This window comes from Poecilia reticulata, chromosome 14 (assembly GCF_904066995.2).
Source record: "Poecilia reticulata chromosome 14, P_reticulata-male-v2, whole genome shotgun sequence".
NCBI classification, from domain to species: domain Eukaryota; kingdom Metazoa; phylum Chordata; class Actinopteri; order Cyprinodontiformes; family Poeciliidae; genus Poecilia; species Poecilia reticulata.
The window spans coordinates 5,776,627-5,800,275 of record NC_088843.1 but is presented as its reverse complement, the minus strand read 5'-3'; the positions used below and the strand labels follow the sequence as shown (position 1 = coordinate 5,800,275).

The following is a 23,649-nucleotide window of genomic DNA, read 5'->3' as shown; positions in this document are numbered from 1 at the left end:
AGATTGTATTTTTCATAATTTTGTAACTTTTCATTGTTTATTAAACTCTGGAAGCTGTGTGGCTTTGTTAATATTCTGTCCTAGAATGCGGTTGGATGTGCCCTTTTTTTTTTGAGCACCTGCCCCTTTAGTGGTCTCTGCACGGCCTTGGCTGTGGTTAATTAGTTCATTTTAAGCTCCTGCTCTGCTCGTTATTAATGGAACCAAAACGCACAGAATTGCAACACCTGATTGAAACAATAATTACAGAGATTATTATTTTTGTCTCGTCATTAATTTGAACACGTTTTGTTGATTTTGTTGTTGTTCTTTAATAAAGTTATGAATGTTTTAATAAGGGGTCAGAGGAACAAGTGCTGGTCTCAGCATCATGGTGGCGTTCAGTTTGTCACCTAATGCCGAGATCGAATCAAAACCTTCCGCGATCAACGTATTATTGCAGCCCTGCTATAGCAAAGCACAAACAGTTCAGAAACAATATGAAATGGTGAAAAAAGCTGTTTATTAACTAATGAAGTTGTGTTTTAGATTGTTCTTGAAAAACTAATCACTCACGGCTGCACAGTGAACCCATAGATTCTTTACAGCAGACAGCTGCTCCCCTCTGTTTGTCCTTGGGGTGCTCCCTTCTCTTGCAGGCACGCAGTACCTGCAAGAGATAGCACAAAACATTTGGCTATACAGAAAGATATATATCAAATGTTCCCAAATTAGAAGTAAATAAAGACAAAAACTAAGTCAAACGTTATTTATTGTAATAATATATGTACAAAATAAAAATTTACCATACAGTTTCATTAGTGAAATGAACAAAAATGATTTTTTTTTAATTCTGGATTTTATTCAGACGTTCCAGTTTATCACTGTAACGTCTGCAAGGATTGTTATTAGAATTTCGTACTAACTTTGGTTTTTCTAAACAAAACTAGTGTTCTGATTTTAATCTCTTTAGTTTTCAGAGAATAAACAATAGGATTTATGCAAGGAGGCATGCAAGATGCCAGCGACAGACTCAAAACTCTCTTCTCTGGGTCCACTACCCTTGAAAACAACCCAATGGCAAAAATAACAAGTAGAGGAATATAAAATATAGCAACAACAATAATATGTTCAACACATGTGGCCAAAGCTTTCATTCGTCTGTCCACAGATTTCATCTTGAACACAGTCACCAGGATGCTCACATAGGAGAGCAGGATGAAAACAAAAGGTCCTCCCAGGTTCAGAACAGAGAGGGATGAAGATGCCGACCACTGCAGTGAGTAATCATTACAGGCAAGTCGAAACACAGGTGCATAGTCACAAAAATAACTGAACACCCTGACAGAGTTGCAAAAAGACAATAGTGTCATTGAGCTTACAGCAAATGTTATAATTCCCACAGTAAAACACCAAGAAGCAAAAATAATCCAGCACATGCTGCGCACTGTGTTGATTGAGTTCTGCCTGAAGGGGAAACATATAGCAATCAGCCTGTCATAGGCCAGTATAGTGAGTGCATAAGACTCCAGAGCTGCAAATGCATAATATACAAACATCTGAACAAGGCACAAGTTAAACGGAATAAAATTATCTTTGATGAGAAAAATCTTTATCATGCCAGGAATGGTGCAGGTGTTAAGCACTAAATCTATCACTGCCAGGTTGGTGATGGCCAAGAATTTTGGAGTGTGCAAACTGTGACTCACAGCAATTGTATAAATCAGCAAACAGTTAAACATCACTGAAAACACATAAACAAATGCCAGGAAGATAAAATACACAGATATGAAGGGAAATGACTCAAATCCAACAATGTAGAAACCTGGAGGGTGAATGATGACAGAAGTGTTTGAAACAGATCTAGAGGAAGACATCACCGATTCCCACAGCGTTTGCTGGAAGATGGAGCCTCAGTATGAAAATCTTTAATCTGAAAACAGAAAATGTAGGGTCCGTGTTAAATTCAAGTCTAACTATATAGCCTTAACTGCCACCTGCATACTCTAACAACACACTGCCTTTCTCATGAGATTCAACTCACATTACGTACTTAAAAAGTAGTTGTGAAATACCTTGTTTATTCTACTAATTTGGCCCCTTGAGAGAGCAAAACTGAAGTTATTCTGATAAACATTTGCTCTGCATGAAACAAGGAGCTAATTATCTAAATGTTGATGTAGTAACCTGAGTAACTGAACTCCCATTGTTAATAATTACAACTGGTACAATCTGCTCCAAAGTTCTGAAGTGTGGCAAACATAAAGTTGAAGAGATGGGACATTGGCTTAGTTTCTAATTAATCATTTTGTGGCGTCACTAGAAGATCTTTATTTCTTCAAATGTTGCATGTTTTAACTTTTATTCAGAATTATTCTTTACGGTCCCACAATGGGGATTTTTCTGAAAAGGAAAAACTCAGAATCAAATGAGAGCTGCTTATAAATTAATACTAAGAGTGAACATCTCCAACCACCAACAACTCTAAAGCAGAGACTTTGTTGTAAGCAACTTTGTAATTGAAAACCCAATTGTGTCAAAACCTTAACTTCCATTTTGTTGTTGAGATGCTGCTTCATTATTTATGTACAAGGATGTTTTGCTTAATCAGTCTGTGTATTTTATGAAGCTACAGCGCCACAGCATGATACTATGAGGGGGCCGTTTAGGACAAAATCTATGTTTTGTCTCACACACTACATAAAACCTCATAAACACTCAAAAAATACTCAAATTGCTTATACACACTACTAAAATGTCACACACGCACACAAATGTTATCTTTCTCGCACATACACTGCACTACCAACACGCACACAAATGTTATATTTCTCGCACTCATACACTGTACTAACATGTCGCACACGCACACACAAAATACTACAATTGCGCACATACACTATTCAAATGTCCCACACGCAAACAAATTTTTTTGTCTTACTCACAAGACTAAGATTGCACATATAAACTGATAAAATATAGACTCGTCATTTTGTATGTGAGAGACTCAGTTTTGTATGTGTGAGGGACATTTTTTGTATGTGTGAGAGGTGTCACGGAAGAGGCGGGGCATAATTTGGAGATCAGATCACGCATGCGTTATACCACAGTGAAGTTAGCTTCAAGTTAGATATTGGAGCGCCATTTTTCAAGCGGCGTTTAGCTCAAGGTTAATCCGATTTATGAACGCTTATTTCGGCCAGCCGTTCTCTACCGCTCCCTCCTCAAGGGGTCGTCGGTTCACTTAGGGCGCTCCTCCGGCTTTAGAGCCGAAGTTAGCGGCCTTATAACCGGCGTTTGAAACGGAGTCAGCTGCCTTATAGCCGGCGTTATAGCCGAAGTAAGCGGCCTTAGAACCGGTGTTATAGAGCCGAAGTTAGCGGCCTTATAGCCGGCGTTATAGCCGGCATTTGAACCGGAGTAAGCGGCCTTATAACCGGCGTTTGAACCGGAGTAAGCGGCCTTATAGCCGGCGTTATAGCCGGAGTAAGGGGCCTTAGAACCGGCGTTATAGAGCCGAAGTTAGCGGCCTTATAGCCGGCGTTATTGCCGGCATTTGAACCGGAGTAAGCGGCCTTATAACCGGCGTTTGAACCGGAGTAAGCGGCCTTATAGCCGGAGTAAGGGGCCTTAGAACCGGCGTTATAGAGCAGGAGTAAACGGCCTTAGAACCGGAATAAGCCCTAGGTGAACCTCCAAGCGCTTGAGGAGGGAGCGGTAGAGAACGGCTGGCCGAAATTAGCGTTCATAAATCGGATTAACCTTGAGCTAAACGCTGCTTACACTGGGGAGCTCCAATATCAAACTTGAAGCTAACTTCACTGTGATATAACGCATGCGCGATCTGATCTCTAAATTATGCCCCGTCTCTTCCGTGACACCTCTCACACATACAAACTTGAGTCTCTCTCACATACAAAAAATGTCCCTCATACATACAAAACTGAGTCTCTCACATACAAAATAACGAATCTATATTTTATTAGTTTATATGTGCAATCTTAGTCTTGTGAGTAAGACAAAAAAAAATTGTGCATGTGAGATTTTAGTAGTGTATGTGCACAATTGTAGTATTTTGTGTTTGCGTGTGCGAGATGTTAGTACAGTATGTGTGCAAGAAAGATACAATTTGTATGCGTGTGTGCCATTTTAGTAGTGTGTATATGCAATTTGAGTGTGCGTGAGTTTTTTGTAGTGTGTGAGAGACAAAACATAGATTTTTGTCCTAAACGGCCCTTCATATGATACTGCTACCAGTTGGAACAATGTAATCAGGTTGACCAACTTTCCCCTTTGTATAATTGTAAAGTTATGATGGACAAACACATCATCAGTGCACATCATATTTTTGAAGTAATTTCTTTTTTCTCATTAAGTCTCCTTATATTGGAGAGTTAATGAGAAGTCTCTTTATATTGGTGCTGCATTCATTTCACTACAGATTGTGGCTCCCTTATCATTCTTAGTCAACATGATCACAAGACCTTTTGCTTTTCTTGCTTGAATGATTCACCAGGTGTTTGTAGATGAGCTGCTTCTGGACGGAGGCCCTCATGCCCCAACCTTTCCAACACTGTTGCTGTTTTTAACAAATTAAATCTTAACTATAAGCTTTTATAATTTATTTTATAGGCTAAGCTGTTTTCATGATGATGTTATTGTGATAAGCTAATATACACAGCTGCCAAAAATATGTTAATATGTAAATTTGCATCTTCTGCTGCTTCCTTTTTAGTCCACATAGCAAGATGAAATGTGTTTTGTTCACTCAAACTGTAATTTACTCAACATTGATATTTGGTAGGATTATTTTGTATTTTAAACAGACAATGTTTTATCTGAATTCATAAAACAATTAAACAATGCTTCTATATCAAAGTTGCACTTTACACATTTAACCACTAGATGTCAACCTTTTGTCCTTTTACTGCCTCTAAGCTTCAATAAAAATATTGTATATTAAAAGGAACTAATGGAAATATAATAATCAAATATAAATATAATATTACCAAAAAATAATTTTGCATACTTCTCCTTTTGATGATTCTACATTTAAAGAAAAATATTCGTGCATACATTAGCTACCATATCGTAATGCTGGTAATTTTCTCAAACAACATTGAAGGAAAACTTATAATGTTAGATTAACATATTCACAAATATTTAATGATAGAATACAAATACTGCAGAACAGGCATAAAATATTTCAGAAATGTGGAACATTTGAATCAACCTGATAAAAGTTCATTTCCAGTTTAGACTATTTTATTTCTTATTTGTTATGGGTCTTCAAAGAACCTAAATTAACCAACTAAGTTAATTTAAACTGTAAATGTAACACGGTGAAGTAAAACAGTTAATCCACTGTAAAATTTGTTTTCAAGGCACTGTTCCAACCAATTTCACTTAGAGAATTCAAATACCTGACATAATTTAAATCATATTTACACATAAAATCAAATCTCAGAAGACAATTGTGGAAGGCTGAACCCCCAGTTTTAATTGACTTTACAAGGTACAGATTACAAGAAAATGGTAACACTTTATTTGACGGGATGTGCATAAAACTGACATGACACTGTCATAAACATGACATAACATCTGTCATGAACATGAACGAGTCTTTATGAATGTTTATGACAGTTGTCATAAAGTGTCATTCGGTAAATAATTACATTTTTAATGCAAAGTTGTTCTAAAAGTTGCATTAAAAGTCCATTAAAAATGCCAACTTTGCATTCAATTGTCATTATTTACAAAATCATGCAAAGTTGGCACTTTTAATGGACTTTTAATGCAACTTTTAGAACTACTTTGCATTAAAAATGTCATTATTTACCAAATGACACTTCATGACAACTGTCAAAAACATTCATAAAGACTCGTTCATGTTCATGACAGGTGTTATGTCATGTTTATGACAGTGTCATGTCAGTCTTATGCAAACCCCTTCAAATAAAGTGTTACCCAAAAATTATACCACAGTATAATAATAAGATATTAGGTGTAGTGACATCCTTACATATTTATAAGTAAAAAAAAAAAGGAAAATTAGAGACAAGATCTGTTCATTACTTTTTTTTCTAGGTTATTTGTTACTTCTAGAGTCTAAAAAGATTTATTTGGATTTTGCTCAGATTTTTGTATTAACTTTAGTTTTTCTAAAGATAGCCAGTATTCTGATTTTGATCTCTTTAGTTTTCAGAGAATAAACAATAGGATTAATGCAAGGAGGCATGCAAGATGCCAGCGACAGACTCAGAACTCTCTTGTCTGGGTCCACTACCCTTGAAAAAAACCCAATGCTGAAAATAACAAAAATAGGAATATAAAATATAGTGACAACAATAATATGTTCAACACACGTGGCCAAAGCTTTCACTCGTCGGTCCACAGATTTCATCCTGAACACAGTCACCAGGATGCTCACATAGGAGAGCAGGATGAAAACAAAAGGCACTCCAAGGACAACAGTGGAGGAGTATGAAGCTGAGGACCATTGCAACGAGTTATCATTACATGCAAGACGAAACACAGGTGCATAGTCACAAAAATAACTAACCACTCTGACAGAGTTGCAAAAAGACAGTCTTGTCATTATGGTTGTTGAAAATCCTGTCATTCCAACAGCTAAACACCAGGTAACACTGATAATGCAGCACATGCTGCGCACTGTGTTGACTGAGCTTTGTCTAAAAGGGAAACATATAGCAATCAGTCTGTCATAGGCTAGTACTGTGAGTGCATATGATTCCAGTGTTAAGAATGCATAATATACAAACATTTGTACAAGACACAGGTTAAATGGAACAAAGTTATCCTTGGTTAGAAAAATCTTTATCATGCCAGGAATGGTGCAGGAGTTAAAGACTAAATCTATCACTGCCAGGTTGGTGATGGCTAGAAATTTTGGAGTGTGCAAACTGTGATTCACAGCAATTGTATAAATCAGCAAACAGTTAAACATCACTGAAAACACATAAACAAATGCCAGGAAGATAAAATACACAGATATGAAGGGAAATGACTCAAATCCAACAATGTAGAAACCTGGAGGGTGAATGATGACAGAAGTGTTTGAAACAGTCCTAGAGGAAGACATCGCTCATCTGCAAAGCTTTTGTTGAAAGACAGCATCTGTTTAAAAGTAAAATCTGAAAAACAAAGTGTTGATGTTTATTTTGAAATACTGATATCTAAAATATACTAAAAACTAAGTAAATCAGCTCACCTAATGATCCATGAGTGTTGTTTAGCCGCAGCACTGAACAGGGCTTATCTGAGAAGCTGCAGGCAGGCAACTGGAAATGTGACTTGCGTACCAGAAAAAATATATGTCCCAGTTTATCCCATGAGATTAACTCAAAACTTTGAAAGCCATTATGAAATACCTTATTTATTTCACTAATTTGGTCTATGAAGAAGTTCAACTGGTTCATTATCGTTAAGCTTGCACATCAGTTCCATTAGCTTTGAAAAAGTTATGTACAGATGAATACCTGCAGATTTTTCTATATTTTAACACAAACAGTAACATTGACTCTATCAAAATCGGAATATGGGACAATTTATGAGAAGCTACAAATACTAGTCGGTTATGACCTGCAACCTTCAGCTGTCTGAAAGCGAGATAAAACAATTTTTGACTTTTCCTAATCAATCTGAATCAACTAAAGAATGACTTTACCAGAAAAAAATGGTCTATGAGTGACTTAAACAGAGCATAGAAATAAATCCAACAAAATGTCTCATGAAAAAGACAGTGGACAAACATGTCCTCATCATCTGGGTAATCTGACGACAGAAGCCAAGATCTGAAACGTGGACAAACCTACAGAAGTAAACTGAGAGCCGAAAATGAAATAAAAAGTTGCTTCAACATTATATTAGATCTAGGGTGCACTTATTAATTATGCAGATGTTTATTTTTTCCCGACAAAATATGTTTTTCAAACTGTCTAATTGTTTAGCAGTCAAATAAATAGGAATACATGATGAAATAATTTATCAATTTAGTTTATTTGTATGAATATGTGTAATGTGTATAGTACAAAGTGCTTTACATCATAAAAACAAACACAAAAAATACTAAGTTGCAGAACACACACTCAACAATTGTTCATTAATGTCTAATTGATTATGTTTCAAAAGCAACTCTGAACAGGTGGGTTTTTAGTCCAGATTTAAAGCCACTCGGTGTTTTGGCAGTTTTCTCAGAGTTTGTTCCAGATTTGTGGTGCATAGAAGCTGAGTGCTGCTTCTCCATGTTTGGTTCTGGCTCAAAAACCTTTTGACTGCGTTTTGAAATGGGTCTCTTTTAGATCAATTTGAGTTATGCATGTAATTGAGCAGCTCATCACCAGACTGCCAAATGTTATATTCTTACAGAAAGATGTGTGAAAGTAGAGAAAAGGCCTTTTTTGTAGCAGTTGCATGGATGATGAGAAACTGTCTAGTCAATGTCATTTCTAAGGAAACATCAGTTTTTGTTTAAGAATCAATGTCGTATATTTAAAATTTCAAAGTTTATTTTCATTGGCAATTACGACATTTATTACAGTCTTTGGTTTTAAAAGTATCACAAATAGTTCTTGAACTTATCCCAAATCCACATGGATTTGTTAGTTCAACTGGTTAACTTGTTAGGGGTCTGCGATTGGGCTTTCCGCCGTTCTTTCTGAGCGTTTTGGAAATTTGTCATGCAGTCTTTGAAGCTCTGAACCTGCTTCTGGCAGGCTCTCCAGTCCTGATGTTCAGCCATGCACTCCTGCACAGCATAATGCAGCTCAGCACAGCCCGTACGGGATATCATCTGATCAACAGGGTCATCCTCGTCGTCTTTACGGGTGCGGTCATGGGGTGAAGGATAAGACATCCTCCTTATTTATAAGGACTCAGGCTGTGAAAATCAGCAAGAAGTAGAAAAACAAACAAAATCTGGTCAGAATTCATATCTAAAAATCATCAAGTGCATATGCTTAGAAAAAATAGATTATAACCTTGAATGGCTCTAATCTGACTATATGTATATATATTTTTTTGTACAGTTTTTAGTCAATGTTTAGAGGAAGATCGCCTGTTACCTGTTGTGTGTTTGGGGTTCAACGCTGCCCCACGGTACTTTCTGCCTCAGCCTCAAAGTTCACTGCATTTATGGCCAACCTGAAAGAATAAATATGTCAGTCACATTTATTAAACATACAATGGAATATCAAAAACATTTATAATGTGTAAATGAGCAAGTATATTTGCGATATGAAGAGAGACAGCAATGAGCATGCGCCAACTGAATGCTTACTTCATTGACAGCGCCACCACGAGGTACAACACTACACCTCCATACTCCATATAAATTTTACCATCAAAATGTTGATACTAGTGATACTAGCAATAATAAAAAACTCATTTGCAGGAAACTGAAATAGACAAACTGAATCTCTCGCCTCACTGCTATCTATTACTTCTGATGCACCTCTTTGACTTGTCAGGATTACAGGATTATATGTACCTGCATGAACTTTTGCTACATGCAGGTTGCCTTGTGTCTTACAATGTTGGACTTGTTTCGTTTAAAGCTGTGAATGGCTCAGTTTTTAGATTGATTTCTCAATAACGTAGCTGAACTTCTACTCAAAATCTCAGTCTTCTGTCAGAACAATACATTGTTTTAAAATGACTATATATACAGTTTAATTACTTTTCTCCCACCTCCGCCGAACACTTAGTGTTGTTATTATTACAAATAAGATATAACTACAAATGTTTTGTTCCACGTAACGTGAGCGGTCAATAAGTTTAGAAACAAACTACTACTCAGTTTTGCATCCAGCCACTAAGGAAAGGCGATAAGTTCGCGTTTAAATGCTTAATTAATAATCATAAAAAAATAAAATACCTCTCTTGTTTTGCCCGCTCAATCCATCAAGGACATTTTCCTTCTGTTGTGGAGCAGAAAGCACGTTTTCATAAAGCACAAAGCTTCATTGTGTTTGCATAACCAACCTACACTACGGAGAGAGGAAGGGGACATGTTTACGCAGAACCCGGAAGTGTCACCAGAAAATATGCTCTGTTCCAATGGTTCCGTTACGAAGCGAAATTCCATTACAATGTTGTCGCGAAATGTGAATTTGAAACTAGAATTGTAGAATTTTCAGAAAATTACATTATCAAAGCAATCATTTCTATGCTTACTATACAGTCTAGAGAGTAAATATCCCAAGTCATTAATAAGTCATTAATTCCTTAAGACCAAGTTTCCGATGTACAAACTATTGACTAATGCAAATTTTAAATCAGTTTTTTAAACTATGATAAAGTTTGTAATTGTGCTTAATGTCCTAGACAAAATGTTAATGCTGCTAAACTGAACATTTCAAACTTACTAAATTTATTCATTTATTATTAATTCATTGTAGTTTATGTGTGATAAAAAAAAATTATAATAGATGACATCTAATATTAATGTCCTTTGCAAACAGGTCCAAATGTAAAAAAAAAGAAAGAAAAAAAAAAAGAAAACAATTCAGTCAACATGTAGTTCAAATTAGATTAGATTCAAATTCCGTTGCATGCTATCTAAGTTGACGCAATTGTAATACAACTCAAAAGATTCAGATGGCAATTAAAGGCAGATTGGTAAAATCTGCCCAGTCAACTGCAAAAAGTCGCTGACATTCCAAGAACATCCTATGATGTGAAAGTGTGACAACACTGGAGCAGTACCGCTTTCTTTTAACAAGAAGAGACTTCCATTAAGATTTTGCTGGTTATCCTTGTGAACTCCCAACACATACTATAGCTACTTATATTTTGACATATGCTGCTGTTTCAATATTCCAACTAAAATTCAAAAGAAATTCAAATCTATATCAAACCAGATGCCAAATCTTGTATAAATAAGTTGTGCCCATTGTGGATTTTCTCTAAATTTTGAGTGAAAATCAAAGTTTTCTGGCATCGAATAATAACATGTTTACTAATCTCCGTAAAATATTTGCTATTCACTTCTTTGGATTACAATAGAATAGCAAGTTCAGAATATAAGAATACAGCACTGACTGTACACTGACTAGTTATAGGAAAACAATAGGAGCCCAGTAATTGTATGGACCATTACACAAGGCAGGTTCATTATTTCCCTCAGAGAAACTTTGCTGCTTTGTATAAAGTTGTTGTTTAGGAAATGACTCAACAACAATAATGACATTGGTAATGAACACTATTCCCTTGGGGGGCATTTTGTCACCAAACAGAGCTCAGTGACCCTAGATAAAATGATCCTCTCCTGCCTCTTTGACTCCTGGGAGCCCTGCTAATGAGTCCTATTTGTGATGTCATTACCCAAGGATGCTGGTTAATGACCTTCTTTATAACAAACAAAGCTTTTACAGCTCAGGCTTAAGCCTAATTAATCTCATCTGCACCCATTAGAAAGTTGTGCACTCTTGCAATTAAAAAAGTAAAATAATGGGAAGGGATGTAGAATGAAATGAATGAGCTTCTATTGCCAAACAACCACCTTCTCCATTAACAAGCAGATACATCTGCAGTCTCAGATGAACAAAAATAATGCAAATACTGTTTCACTTATCTTGGATTTTCATACGGAACTTCACATCATTATCAAACTGCTAGGCTACACGGATTAAGTGGTTTTTGAGTTCTTTTTATATTTATTAAATGATAAATTGGCAGAATTCCAGTTAGTGTAGATCCAACGTCAACAAGACAGAAAGTGTTTTGCCAAAGAGTTTCTAAAACATCTGAAGGTGGATCTATATCTGCTGTAGTCTTAAAAAGCTTAGCTACAGATTAAACTAATAACCAAGACATTAGTCTCAAGCCAGAGAAGGAGAACTTTGTAAACAACTTTGTAGCTTTAAATGAAGGCAATTGGATTTTGTCAATAGATTTCTGAAAGTCTTCACCGTTTGTACTGCATAAAAAAAAATATTTATGAACAAAAAGATTATTTCAGTGGTAGAGCTTTCGTAATTATATAACAGGATTCTGAAGGGAATATGTTAGACATGTCACAAAAACAGACAATAAATACTGCACTGAACTTTGAATAGTTGCATTGTCGACATTTAACCACAAGAGGGCAGTAATTGGCAGGTTTGATCTATTATAGCGGCTCATCCACTGGCAAGTCTTCAGAGAGGGACATAAATATATAGTATAAAATCCGAAAAAGGTTTTTTGCAGACATGATTCATTAGGTTGCATACTTTTTTCAGCATCAACTTGTAAGGCCTAATGCTTCTTAACAAAGACTGTGATGAAAAAGTTTTCTTAGTAGGTGTGAAGGATTGCTGAGCAGAGTTTACTGGTCAGTGTAGAAAATCAAACACCGAAAAACAAAATATTAAACTCTGGTTTTATGTAATGTTTTTGCCTGATAAAACTTGGAATGTAGTAGACAGGCTGATGGAAATGAAAGGACTATTCAAAGTTTATATAGTGACAGACAGGCTGTCAGAGCAGATGATGCCTCTTACTTTGCAGAAACATTATGACCAGATGAAGAATCAGCAGCTTCTATTGAGTGAAGGTCAACATGAAATATTTACTCAGCTGAGGCAGCATTTTTGTTTTTGACATATGAATCATAAGCAGTTTGCTATCCAAGGTTGTGTTTCTCTGTGTTATTTGCGGAAATATTTGCAGCCCAGGTGGGTGACAGGGCTACTATTCTTCATGTTATGCTGAAATCTGGCCTTGATAAGTGGCAGTACGTGGCAATAAGAAAGTCCTGGTCGCACTGCGCATCACATTAAAAATAGCATTCCCATGTTGAAACAGCTGTAGAATGGAAACTGTTCTTATCACGATGATATGTTAAATATGTCACAAAAACAGACAATAAATACTGTACTGAACTTTGAATAGTTGCATTGCCCATCAAGTCTGGTCAGAGTTGATGGGAAAATGGATGTAACCAAAAAAGTAACAGTGAAAAAGACTCGATTTGAGCCCTTTTTTAATGAAAAAAAGACTTTGCATTCTATTGGTTTATGACATAAAATCACAGTAACCTATCTTAAATTTTGCACTGAAACTTTAAGATATCAAGTGTACAAATACTTTTGTAAAGCCCTGAATTTAAAACAAAATAACAGCGCACTGTAAACCAGAGCTTCACTGTCCCTTTTACTTTATTCAGACTCTCTTACTGATGCATTTGCAACAATAGAAAGTCCCTCTGCAGTTGATGACTTTTGAAACTTAAAATACAAATTATGTCATAATGTGAATTAATCAAAAGCATCTAAAAGATCAAAAAGCAACTGCATTGCCACAGATGAGAGAAGGTTTTACTGCTTTGTTGATAAGTCCAGTTTGCAGTCAGGCCTCGGCCTCCCAGTCATTCACACATGGAGCAAGAGGGTGAGTCATTGCTTTGCATAAGGCAAGGACATTTTGTGCCTGAACTATAAAAAATCCCTCTAATGAATCTTTACTCGTCCCCCCTTTTCTTTATCTCTCTGCTGCTGCTCTCCCCGTTTGCTGGGCTCAGCTAAAACACTGTCCTTGCTTCCTTACAAAGTCACTCAACTGGATAAAGTCATTTACCTGAATGAAGAGGAGCAAGAAAGACGAGCAGCTGGGAATAGTGCAGGGGCACAGGAGATGTCTTTGACAAACCACTATTTGTAAAGAAAATGTGGAAAAATAAGGAGTAAGGGGGGCATGAATAAACTGGATGTTTTGAACCAACAATAGAAAAAAGTGTTTTCCAAGTCTTTATAGGACAGAGTCTCATATAATATAGGAACAACTCAGACACAATATAAGGAATATGCACTGACAGACATCACTTTATTTTTGCACACCAAGGAAAGATGAATAGATATTAATTACGTACAGTAGAGTGTAAACCATTAAAAGTCCGTTCTAAATGACAGATTCTGGTGTAAACAAAAATGAACAGGTAAAATTTTGAATTAACCTTTGGGGAACATAGTTATAGCCTACAATATCAATTTGAACGCAGCTCAGGTAGGGAACCACGTCATTATATTTCACACGCTATTTTGTTTTCAACTGTACTGAATTATTTACATTCATTGTGTGGGGTTAGAAAACGTGATTCACCTTAAATTTGACTCTGACAACTCTGACTTATAGCAGGCTAAAAATAACTGCAAGGTTGAATTGCACAACGCAGATGTCATATGAAAAAACAAAACATTTTGCTTGTGTCCGTATTTATCAAAGCAGGTGCAGGTTGCAACTGGAGTAATAATTCTGTGAGCATTATTACAGACACTGTGGGCCCAGTGAATAATTTGCTTATGTTGTGCATGTTGTGAGAAATAGGAAGATGTGCATCTGATCCTGAGTTTATAACAAAGTTCAGTTTAAAGTTACCAACAGTTTCAGTTCCTGCATACAAGCTGGGCAAAGGCATAGAAGAAACTAACCCTAAAAGTTGTTAAAGTCTCACCGAAGAACTTTGAAAAATAACGATTTTTTTTTGTGCACGATAGACATAAAACCAGTTTGAGAGTTTCAAAGAAAAACTCATATTGACATTTCATACAGGACATTTCCATACAACATTTTCTGGTTTCTTTTGGAACGCCTCACAGTTTTTTTTATGATTAAACATCTGAGAAACAAAACCCACACTTTGCCACAAAAGCAACCACTAACTATTGGGATTGTGTGTGGCACATATTTATCTAAAAGGCAAGCTTGATCGGAACCTTTTTTTTTTCATAAAGTTTCAGGAATAAAAATTCTAAAAGTATGGCATGGACTTTCACTCTGCCCTTGATGTCATCACTTTGTAGGTTGATGAATAGTGCTAGTTTTCTGCCACACAAAGCAATTCTCATACGGCCCAAAGGTTTTGTTTTGTTCAGCAAACATGTCCTGCTTTCTTCCACGTTTGCTGAGTTCCCTCCACAGATTTTGGAAAAACTGTAAACAAGACTTTGTGTGGATTTTCCAAAAGCCATGCACTTGCCTGCTTTTCACACAGTTTTATCACTTTAGGTTGTAAGGCTGACCATGTTTCACAAGATTTTTAGGGACATCTGTGGATAATGTGATGCCACACCCTTATTTTATTTTATTTTTTATTTTTATATGAAATCTCTCCAATATTAATTTCACAAGCAGGCAGAGAAAGAAGAACATTAAACAAAATGTGATAGGACGTATAACAAGTTTCATCAACTCAACTTTAGGAACTCAGCAGGTTTTTGATGACTTGCTGAAAAGAAACGTCACTAAAGGAGTTCGCTCTGTTACTCAGAATTATTTTTGAACATTTCAAACTGTGCAACTGCACAAGAAATAAGCTTCTCAATGAATGGTGCAGCAGCTAGGAGCTGTGGGATGTTGTTATCTCTTTTCCTTTCATAAAGGATTGCCTAGCGCATTCTCTGCTAAATAAGATTATGCAGGAAGGAATGAATCTCCCTTCTGTGGCATTAGGAGATTCTGATCAGGCTCTCATCAAATCGTCCCGTAAGTTACTTCTGGATCATTTGTCTGAGTTATGAAATGCTTTTTGAAGAGGAAACTAAATGTTGCTTTTCTGCTGGACTCAGAGCAGTCTTGCAGAGCTGCTGCAGCCTCCTGTTAAGTGGAACATGAATGTACCGCACTTGAATGCTTGTATTCTTTGACAAGGCTGTCTTGATGATTAGGTTATCTCTTAAACCTTCACACAGAACAGGACAGTAAATGCTACAGTAGTTCCTCCGCAGCTGACATGGTGTCACATTCTTATGGGACATCATGCCCCTATGATGCTGACTCAGTAAAACACTTAGATCTCGAGCAGGGGACTCCAAGTCAAGAACTCAAGAGCCGTCATCCTGCAGCTGCTTTTAAATGCATACATGCTCCAACACATCTGAAGCAAATGGTGGATTCACCATCTCATGTTTGGCCATGGCCAGGTAATGAATGATTCCCATGATTCATGTGTATTTGAGCAGGGATGCATCTAAAAGCTGCAGGACGTAACTCTCAAGGATTGGAGTTGGAGAACTCTGACCAATAGCATGAGAAAAACTAAAGTTACCTTCACTCATACTTATTGCATGTGTTGCATGAAAGACTTTAAATATGCAGTGTTGTACCCTCCGCAACTATTTTCATTTATACTTTCATTATTTAAGTCGATTAGTATGCTGGAACCTTTTATGTGTAATTTATGTTTTTATGGGATATAAATATGGCGCTCATCCCCTACTCAGAAACTTATAGGAAAATGATCCTGTGGGAAATTAAATTAAGTTAAATAGATGACATCAACCCATTTCTATCCTAAAGAACCTGTAGCTGTGCATGCAGTTTTTTTAAGTAATCCAATTGAAAATGAATGTATAATTTAATTTCCACTACACAAATATCAGTTTTTGTTGGTGTATATTTTGTTGGCAGCTGTGACTCAGGAGATGAGGATTTGTCCTGTTGCCGGTTCAAAACCCAACTTCTCTGTTGGTGTCAGTCATTGTGTCCTTGAGCAAGACAGTCCGTCCACCTTCGCCTGCTGGTGATGGTCAGATGGTCAGAAGGCCCAGTAGCACCGACTGTGTGGCAGCCCTGCTTCTGTCAGTCAGAGCAGATGTGGCTACGATGTAGCTTATCACCATCAGCGTGTGAGTGAATGACTGCATAATGTAAAGTGATTTGGAGTTTTCTGAACTAGATCAAATTCAGGCCATTTACATAAATTCCCAATAAAATGTGTCAAAGTTTGTAGTTGCTACAAAACACAATGTGGAAAAGAGAAGAAACTTTAGCAAGGCACTAAATGCAAAAGAAGCTATTTATTCACTTTTTTTGTTTGGGTTAAGCAAAGTTTAGATGTGGCATCAAAATGAACACTCTTAAACCTTTTTAGTCAGCTGTGAAACAAAACATCACTTAACCATCATCATCATCGCCTTTATTAAAGACACAATCAGGTCTTTATAAAAACATTAAATTAATGTCCAGCACAGGTCCAAAAGAAGTTAGTGTTACGATTTACTACGGTTGTGAACAAAACTACATTTAAATTAAAATTTTCTAATGTTAAATATCTAACTACTAATTTAGATAAAACTAATCTGAAATAATACAACATGTTCCCTCCCAAAAAGTGTTGCTAAAATCCATTTCAAGTTGTATAAGATTAATTTTATTTCAGCTGTACTTCTTACAACAAACATGGCACTCTGATGAATACACCAGCCTGCTAATGTCATCATCTCTCTTATAATTTGCACTCCACCTAATAAACCAGGACAGAATAATCTTGTTCTCCCTGCAGGGCTTGTGAGCCTGCAGCAAACTACTTTTCCAAGAATAACAGTAGCTGAGTCACAATTTTATTTGAGCTTTTCAGATTGAAAAATACATCCCATTAAGCCCTCTGTATGAAAAGTGCAGTTCTCCTCAGAAGTTTACATTTCAGTTGTGAAAGCATTATCAGAAAAGTCATTTACTTGTCTGGATCTCCATCTAGAAATAACCACAAAGAACCCATTTTCTGCCCCTTATATTTTTCATAATCTTGATTAAAATGTAGTTCTATTAAATCCTGACTTCTTTTCTCTTCTGTTATTTCACATCATAACAGAAACCTGATTTATCTAGAGTATTTAAACATAAAACTTTCCAAATGCGTGAGAATCAATTCGTTGTTAAGGGCTCCCAATGCCAGCATGGGGAGTTTAGCAAGATCCCATGTTCTCTAAATAATTCATACTTCTTCATTCAAATGTAAATTAAAAGTTTTGAAGCATGTTTTAAGACGTAATAAAAGTCCCATAAGTTTTTATAGCTGGATAGCCATAAATTAATCCTTCTACTGTAGTTTATTGAGTTATTGTAAATGTCTGAGCTTAATTCATATTTTTGTTGACATTGCAATTGATTCCAATATAAATCTCAATAAGTAATTCATAGTTTTTTGAATATTGTGTTGTAAGCACAACATAATTCAACTAGTACTTCAACACAGGTCACTATACACAAAACATGACTGCAAGAGCAAATGAGTAAATCAGAAAAATAACCGAATTTCTACAAGATATGTACAACGGTCATGTCCAGAAAGACTTCATGTCAAATGCAATTTCTTACATAAACAATGCAAACTGACTGACAGTCTCTTTAGGGGAGTCATATTTGATTCACTAAACCTAAAACATGTTGTCATACATGCAAAATGTTCATACAAATGAACACATTAATGCTGTGGTGAACAATGTAAGTAGGCCCAGCAAATTCAGCTTGTGGCTCCTCTTATACTCAGACTGGCTCCGGTTAAACAACCTCATTGGCCGGCCTGGGATCTGAGTCCTGCTCATTACAGGTTCTTCTGGTTCTTCCCAGGTCACATACAGCATCATCAAAATATCACTCTTATCTGGATTAGCATTATGCAGATCAACAGGCATAAAACCATCTCCAAGTTCTTGCTCATACATGTGTGTGTCCAGAGGGAATCCCCTGCTTGTTTCCAGCACAATGCAAAGCAGGAGGTCACTTTTGTAGACAATGTCCAGGATACATCTGTGTGTGGTTTCCTTGGTGTTGCTTGTGCACCTTTTCTATTGCACTTTATCCTTCCACTTAACTTTTTAATATTAAGCTTGAAAAAGGGATTCCCCTAACAACCAGCTTATTTTGCGCTGAACTTTTGTGGCTTGTATCAGTGACTGGATAACTTTAAAGTTTTCCTCCTGACTGTGTTAGTTTTCTGAGAAACTGAAATTTAGATTTTCATTACCCAAAAGCTCTAACCATAAAAGTTGTTATTGAAATGAACTGTCAGTGATGTTCTATTTAACTGAGATGCACTTGTCTCTTGCTTTCATCAAGTTATAGACCAGTTTTCTCCCCTTTTTCATGAGCATCTTGATTCATTGAGCTAAACAGCCACGTTGGCCAACCTGGGGTCAGAGTCCTGCTCATAGCGGTAGTGGTAAACCTCCATCTGGTCCCTGCACGCCTCTCTGATGTTATTGAGCCACCGTTTGATGCCTCCCCGGTTCAAATACAGCACCATGAGGAACACCACTCCGATCAGAGCCAGCACTAAGCCGAGGAACACGTATGAGACTGCCTCCAGGTTCTCGTTCATACAATCCACATCCTCTCCCCGCAGCTTCTCCACGGGGACCCCCCTCCGCGCTTCCGGCTCACTGCAAAACACCCGCTCAGCATCCTGACACTGCGATGAGTTTTTTAACCAATAGTAAAACACTTCCAGTTCGCAGTTGCATCGAAACGGATTTAAAGCCAAGTAGACGCGTATTCGTCTCAGCTGGTACAAACTAGATATGTTTTCTCTCCCAATGTTCTCAATTGAGTTATTTGTGAGGACTAAAAAGTGCAAGTTATACATATCTAACCTTTCCATGGGTATAGAGTTTAGTCTATTCCCCGCCAGCTCCAGTCTGTGGAGGTTCCGCAAACTTTGCGCGCCGAGCGCGGATGAAAGCTGCGCTGTGGCATCGGGCGAAACAGAGTAATTGAGAAAAAGAGAGCGCAGCTCCGTCAGTCCGTGGAAAGCCCTGGACGAGATAGTTTCCAGCTGATTATGGCTCAGGTCTAACAAATGTAAGCGGGTGAGTCCCAGGAACGCGTACGGCTCAATAGTCTGTATCCCGTTGTAGGAAAGCGAGAGTGTCACCATTTCCAACTCGGTGCCGTTGACAGTGAACGCGCCTTGAGGTAAAGTTGAGATGTTTCTACCTCTAAGTATCAAAGTGGACGTCCATGTTGGTATGTCCGAAGGTCGATCGGTTTGGCCCCCATCAGGTAAGCAGGTCACGGTCCCCGAGTCCCTGGCGCAGCTGCAAGAAGACGGGCAGGCGTCATCTGTCCTGACTGGCGAAGACAATAAACACAGCAGCGCTACGCAATGCGAACCCCACTGATTCCAAACAGAGAAAACACCGCTTAAATGTTCGGCACTACGAGTTATCCACATCTTTTCATTCACTGCTTGTCTAAAAGCTTCAAATTATGACGTAAAGTCGAGTCAGTCCGCGCTGAAAGCGACGCGCTTCTTTCTAACAATCAGGAGATGAGAAACTCTCCAGCCATTGTCACCTCGGTCTGTCTCTGGGATCTTTGCGCCTCTGAGCGTTGGACAGCTGCGTGGAGAAGCTGCTGAGCTCCTTCGGCGGTATTTTTGACGCCTGTCACACACAGGGAGAGCGAGAGCCGCACACACGCACCACACGGGCAGGGGCACGTCCAGAAAGTTTTGGAAAGGGGTGGCCAGATGGGGGCCATTGATAATGTTGGGTGACGGAACCTTATTATGATGTTGCAATACATGCATGCGCAGTAAAAGGAGTATCTGCTTCTCTATTAAAGACAACATCTGATATGAGAATGAATAAATAAACAAATAAATAAGTGAATCCTGTCTCCTCCCCTCCCTTCTTATTTATACACCCTTTGGATGAATGCAAGCAACCCCCAAAAACTAATCTAGTGTTTTTGGATTATAATGATTTGCTTAAGGACTTCTAATATAATTAGTCTTGAGTGAGTTAACTATTTTAGTGGGATACAAAGTAGTACATAGTCAAGTAACAGGACAAGGATGCTTTTTTACAATATATTTTACAAAACAATATCAGTGTTAATGCATTTGTGCTCATCTTTGCTCTAATACTCGGCATGTCTAGGTCAACATTACTTTTGTATGCAGTAATTAATTTATTCTGAGTATAAATACAACTCTTCTATACACCTCTAACAGCTTAGAAGAATTCATGATGAGCAAATAGACTAGACAGGTCATAGATAAAGTTGTATAAAAGTTTCCCGCAGGGTTAGGTTCTAAAACAGCATCACAAACTATGAATATCAGTTTGACACAACTGCAAACCTGCCAAGGTTTGGCAAATCACTGACTAGCTGTCAATCAAACAAGCAGCTGCAGGGCTCATTATGACTCTGGAGGAGGTGCTGGGGTCCATTGCTCAGGTATTTGTCCACACCTGGCCTGAAAAGAAAGCCGTTGTTGAGGGAAAAAAAAAGTAATTAGAAGTGCCATTCTGAGTGTGGGAATATACATGGAGTGATATGAAATTAAATGTGTTTCTTTCTAACCTTTGTAATAATATACATTCAAAATCCAGTCAGAAAAATAGAAAAAAAATCAAAGCTGCAGGAGAGTCAGCTTTAAGATTTATATATATAGATGCAGAAGAGTGCTTTAAGATGCACTCTCCTGCATCTTAAAGCTGCAGGAGTGTGTGTGTGTGTATATATATGTATGTATATATATATATATATATATATATATATATATATATATATATATATATATATATATATATATATATATATATTTGCTGGTCATTTTACTGCAGAGCTCCTGGCCTAAGTCACATTCATTAGAAGTAATGCAAGGGTTGTTTTGTTGAATCCAGATTAGTAGCTGTAATTAAATGCAGGCAGTGAAGCCTGTCAAATAATAATGTCTTGATCAACTTGCCTTCAGTTTCAGAAAAAAACAACATGGCCATCTGGAGAGTTGGTCACACTCTTTACATCTCTGGCAAACAAGAATCTACTTTCAGATCAAAATAATGCAGTACAACAGGAGTCTGCAGGATGTCTTCTGCAGGTTTTAGATTCATACTTATTCTAACATGAGTCAAATGAATGGTTCTTACTAGGCCTTAGCCAAAGTGGATGCCATGTTGAAGAGGTAATTCAGTGATTTCAATAATCTGTGTTGGAGCAGAGATGCATCACAAAGCCCTGAATTAAAACAAGGAGAATGAGCAACATTGTTTTGGAGGGAAATATATAACAATTACCAAAGAATGTTGATTGGAAATGAACTTGTGCACCTCTTCAGATATATTTCATAGCTGTCAGTTCAGCTTGAAATATTGAGGATAAAGAGACCTTCAGGACCAAGGTCAGCTCCACAATACACTTATAAAAACAAATCTAGTTTAACAGCAAAATCACACATACCAAATACCAAACAGGCGCTGAAATGAAAAAGATAAAACAGTTGAAGTCAACCTGTCGTTCAGGACCATGGAGAGCTCCTGTGGTTCTGAACAGAAACAGTGTGCAGCCTTTAACTCCCAAACCACCAGCCTCACATTTGAATAGCCTGCGTTATAATAACTCTGCATCTCATAACAAGCCCCATCTATTTCCATATTTTTTTTCTTTTTTGCAAAAAATACAGCATTTTATCATTTTTGTGACTTGGGTTGAGATGACTAAACAATATTCAGATCATAATGCTGATGGGATGATTTTGATCATCCCATCAGCATTAGAAGGCCAATAAATAAATTGAAGCCGATCAAAACATCATGGGAAGATGGATTCAGGCAGAGGTCCATCGGGACAACAAGCATCTGAGATTCTAATAGCAGCACAATGGGATCATTTACATAAAACATTTTCCTCTTCTTCATGTGTTTCTTTCTTCAAGACAAAAGTACAAAATACTTGGAAAAAGGCTTTCTGTACAAATGCTGCACTTTCAGATATTTTTTGTGGAAAATAAATAAATATTCCTCTTCATAGTTCTGCACTACTAGTTCATAAAACCCATGAAATACATAAAATGTTATGGTTAAATTGTAACAAAATGGAAAGAGTGCAAGGGAAATTTCTGCCTTTGTAAAAACATTGTGCAAGTAAGTTGGAATTGGTTTCATTCCCTTTCACCTAAAAAAGTAAAGCTAAAAATGCAATCAAAAATACAGACAAATTATATGATTTTTATGATAGAAGTGAGCTCTATATTGATAATTTACATACTTTATAAAAATCTCAAACTGGTTGAGTCTTCAGTCAAGAACCAAATGGACGTGACTGATCGAGGTTGGAGTGTAAATATAGGCTCAGGCAGAAACATAAAACATAAGACTTAGACACAGAAAGACAGCAAGTGTGCAAATAATGGAAAGTGAGCTCACTGCTGGCGCTCCTGATAAGTCGAAAGAGCTATATTAACGTCAATATTTATTCCTCCAGACAAACAAGGACACCAGCTCAGTCATGCTCTTCTCTTCGCAGGACCCTGGAGCTTACTTGATGGACGGTGGCTCTATCTTCCTGCACAGAGAGCTGATTTAGCGACGGCTGCTTTACACCGGCTGCTGCTGATATTGTCACGGTGCCCTCTGTGGGGCCTTCAATTTGACAGGGAATCTCAAAATTGATTTATCACAGGCTACTCATCCCTATGTCCTGACCACAGTGATAACCCGGATGTATGTGTGTGTATCTGTTCACTGTTATGAGGATGAGCCGGGTACTAATGGCATTGTGAGTCTAGTTTCCTTCCCCTCTGAAAGCCTCAGTTTGTTCATGGTTGCTTAAATGCTAAATGAGAGGAGACACACAGTGGCTCTGCAAACATGTAACACAATATAATAAATTTGATTACATGAATGCACAATAGATGAATGGAAATCACAACTCCTCAATGTGGGGCCAACTAATAGAGATGTAGAATCTAATGTGTAACGTAAGGATATCGACACAGAACAGAGTAATGCCAATATACATTTTAATATAATAGTTTTTATGCTCAAATGCTGTGCTGAAGTTTCAACTGGTCTTCATAGATATCTCTTCTGGTATTGCAAATTTATATTTCCTCATAGATTAGGTTTTGTACACTTTTTTCTTTTAAAAAAGCAAATAAAGACG

General features: G+C 37.3%; 3 protein-coding genes across 6 annotated transcripts; all 3 read right to left on the bottom strand.

The window, feature by feature from the left end:
- Positions 1-649: 649 nt before the first annotated feature.
- Positions 650-2,418, bottom strand: LOC103475588 (olfactory receptor 2AT4-like). Its single transcript, XM_008427362.3, has one exon. The coding sequence runs from the start codon at positions 1,854-1,856 to the stop codon at positions 888-890; it is 969 nt and encodes a 322-aa protein (XP_008425584.2). The 5' UTR covers positions 1,857-2,418; the 3' UTR covers positions 650-887.
- Positions 2,419-5,211: 2,793 nt separating this feature from the next.
- LOC103475591 (olfactory receptor 2AT4) lies at positions 5,212-10,062 on the bottom strand. Of its 4 annotated transcripts, none has more exons than XM_081615731.1 (3): positions 9,875-10,062; positions 9,063-9,141; positions 5,212-8,878 (listed from the first exon to the last, which is right to left on the bottom strand). In XM_081615731.1, the coding sequence occupies exon 3, from the start codon at positions 7,079-7,081 to the stop codon at positions 6,113-6,115; it is 969 nt and encodes a 322-aa protein (XP_081471857.1). In that variant the 5' UTR covers positions 7,082-8,878; positions 9,063-9,141; positions 9,875-10,062; the 3' UTR covers positions 5,212-6,112. The 4 variants fall into 4 exon arrangements, with proteins under 4 accessions (XP_081471857.1, XP_081471858.1, XP_008425589.1 ...); XM_081615732.1 differs by having other exon boundaries at positions 7,980-8,889; positions 9,064-9,141; positions 9,875-10,041; XM_008427367.2 differs by having other exon boundaries at positions 7,980-8,878; positions 9,875-10,040.
- A 6,817-nt stretch (positions 10,063-16,879) lies between these two features.
- Positions 16,880-20,284, bottom strand: tpbgl (trophoblast glycoprotein like). Its single transcript, XM_008427368.3, has one exon. The coding sequence runs from the start codon at positions 19,928-19,930 to the stop codon at positions 18,866-18,868; it is 1,065 nt and encodes a 354-aa protein (XP_008425590.1). The 5' UTR covers positions 19,931-20,284; the 3' UTR covers positions 16,880-18,865.
- Positions 20,285-23,649: the final 3,365 nt, after the last annotated feature.

What these genes read in the sequence shown, in the direction of transcription:
- LOC103475588 (XM_008427362.3), bottom strand. Translation starts at nt 1,856, where the DNA reads ATGTCTTCCTCTAGATCTGTTTCAAACACTTCTGTCATCATTCACCCT.
- LOC103475591 (XM_081615731.1), bottom strand. Translation starts at nt 7,081, where the DNA reads ATGTCTTCCTCTAGGACTGTTTCAAACACTTCTGTCATCATTCACCCT.
- tpbgl (XM_008427368.3), bottom strand. Translation starts at nt 19,930, where the DNA reads ATGTGGATAACTCGTAGTGCCGAACATTTAAGCGGTGTTTTCTCTGTT.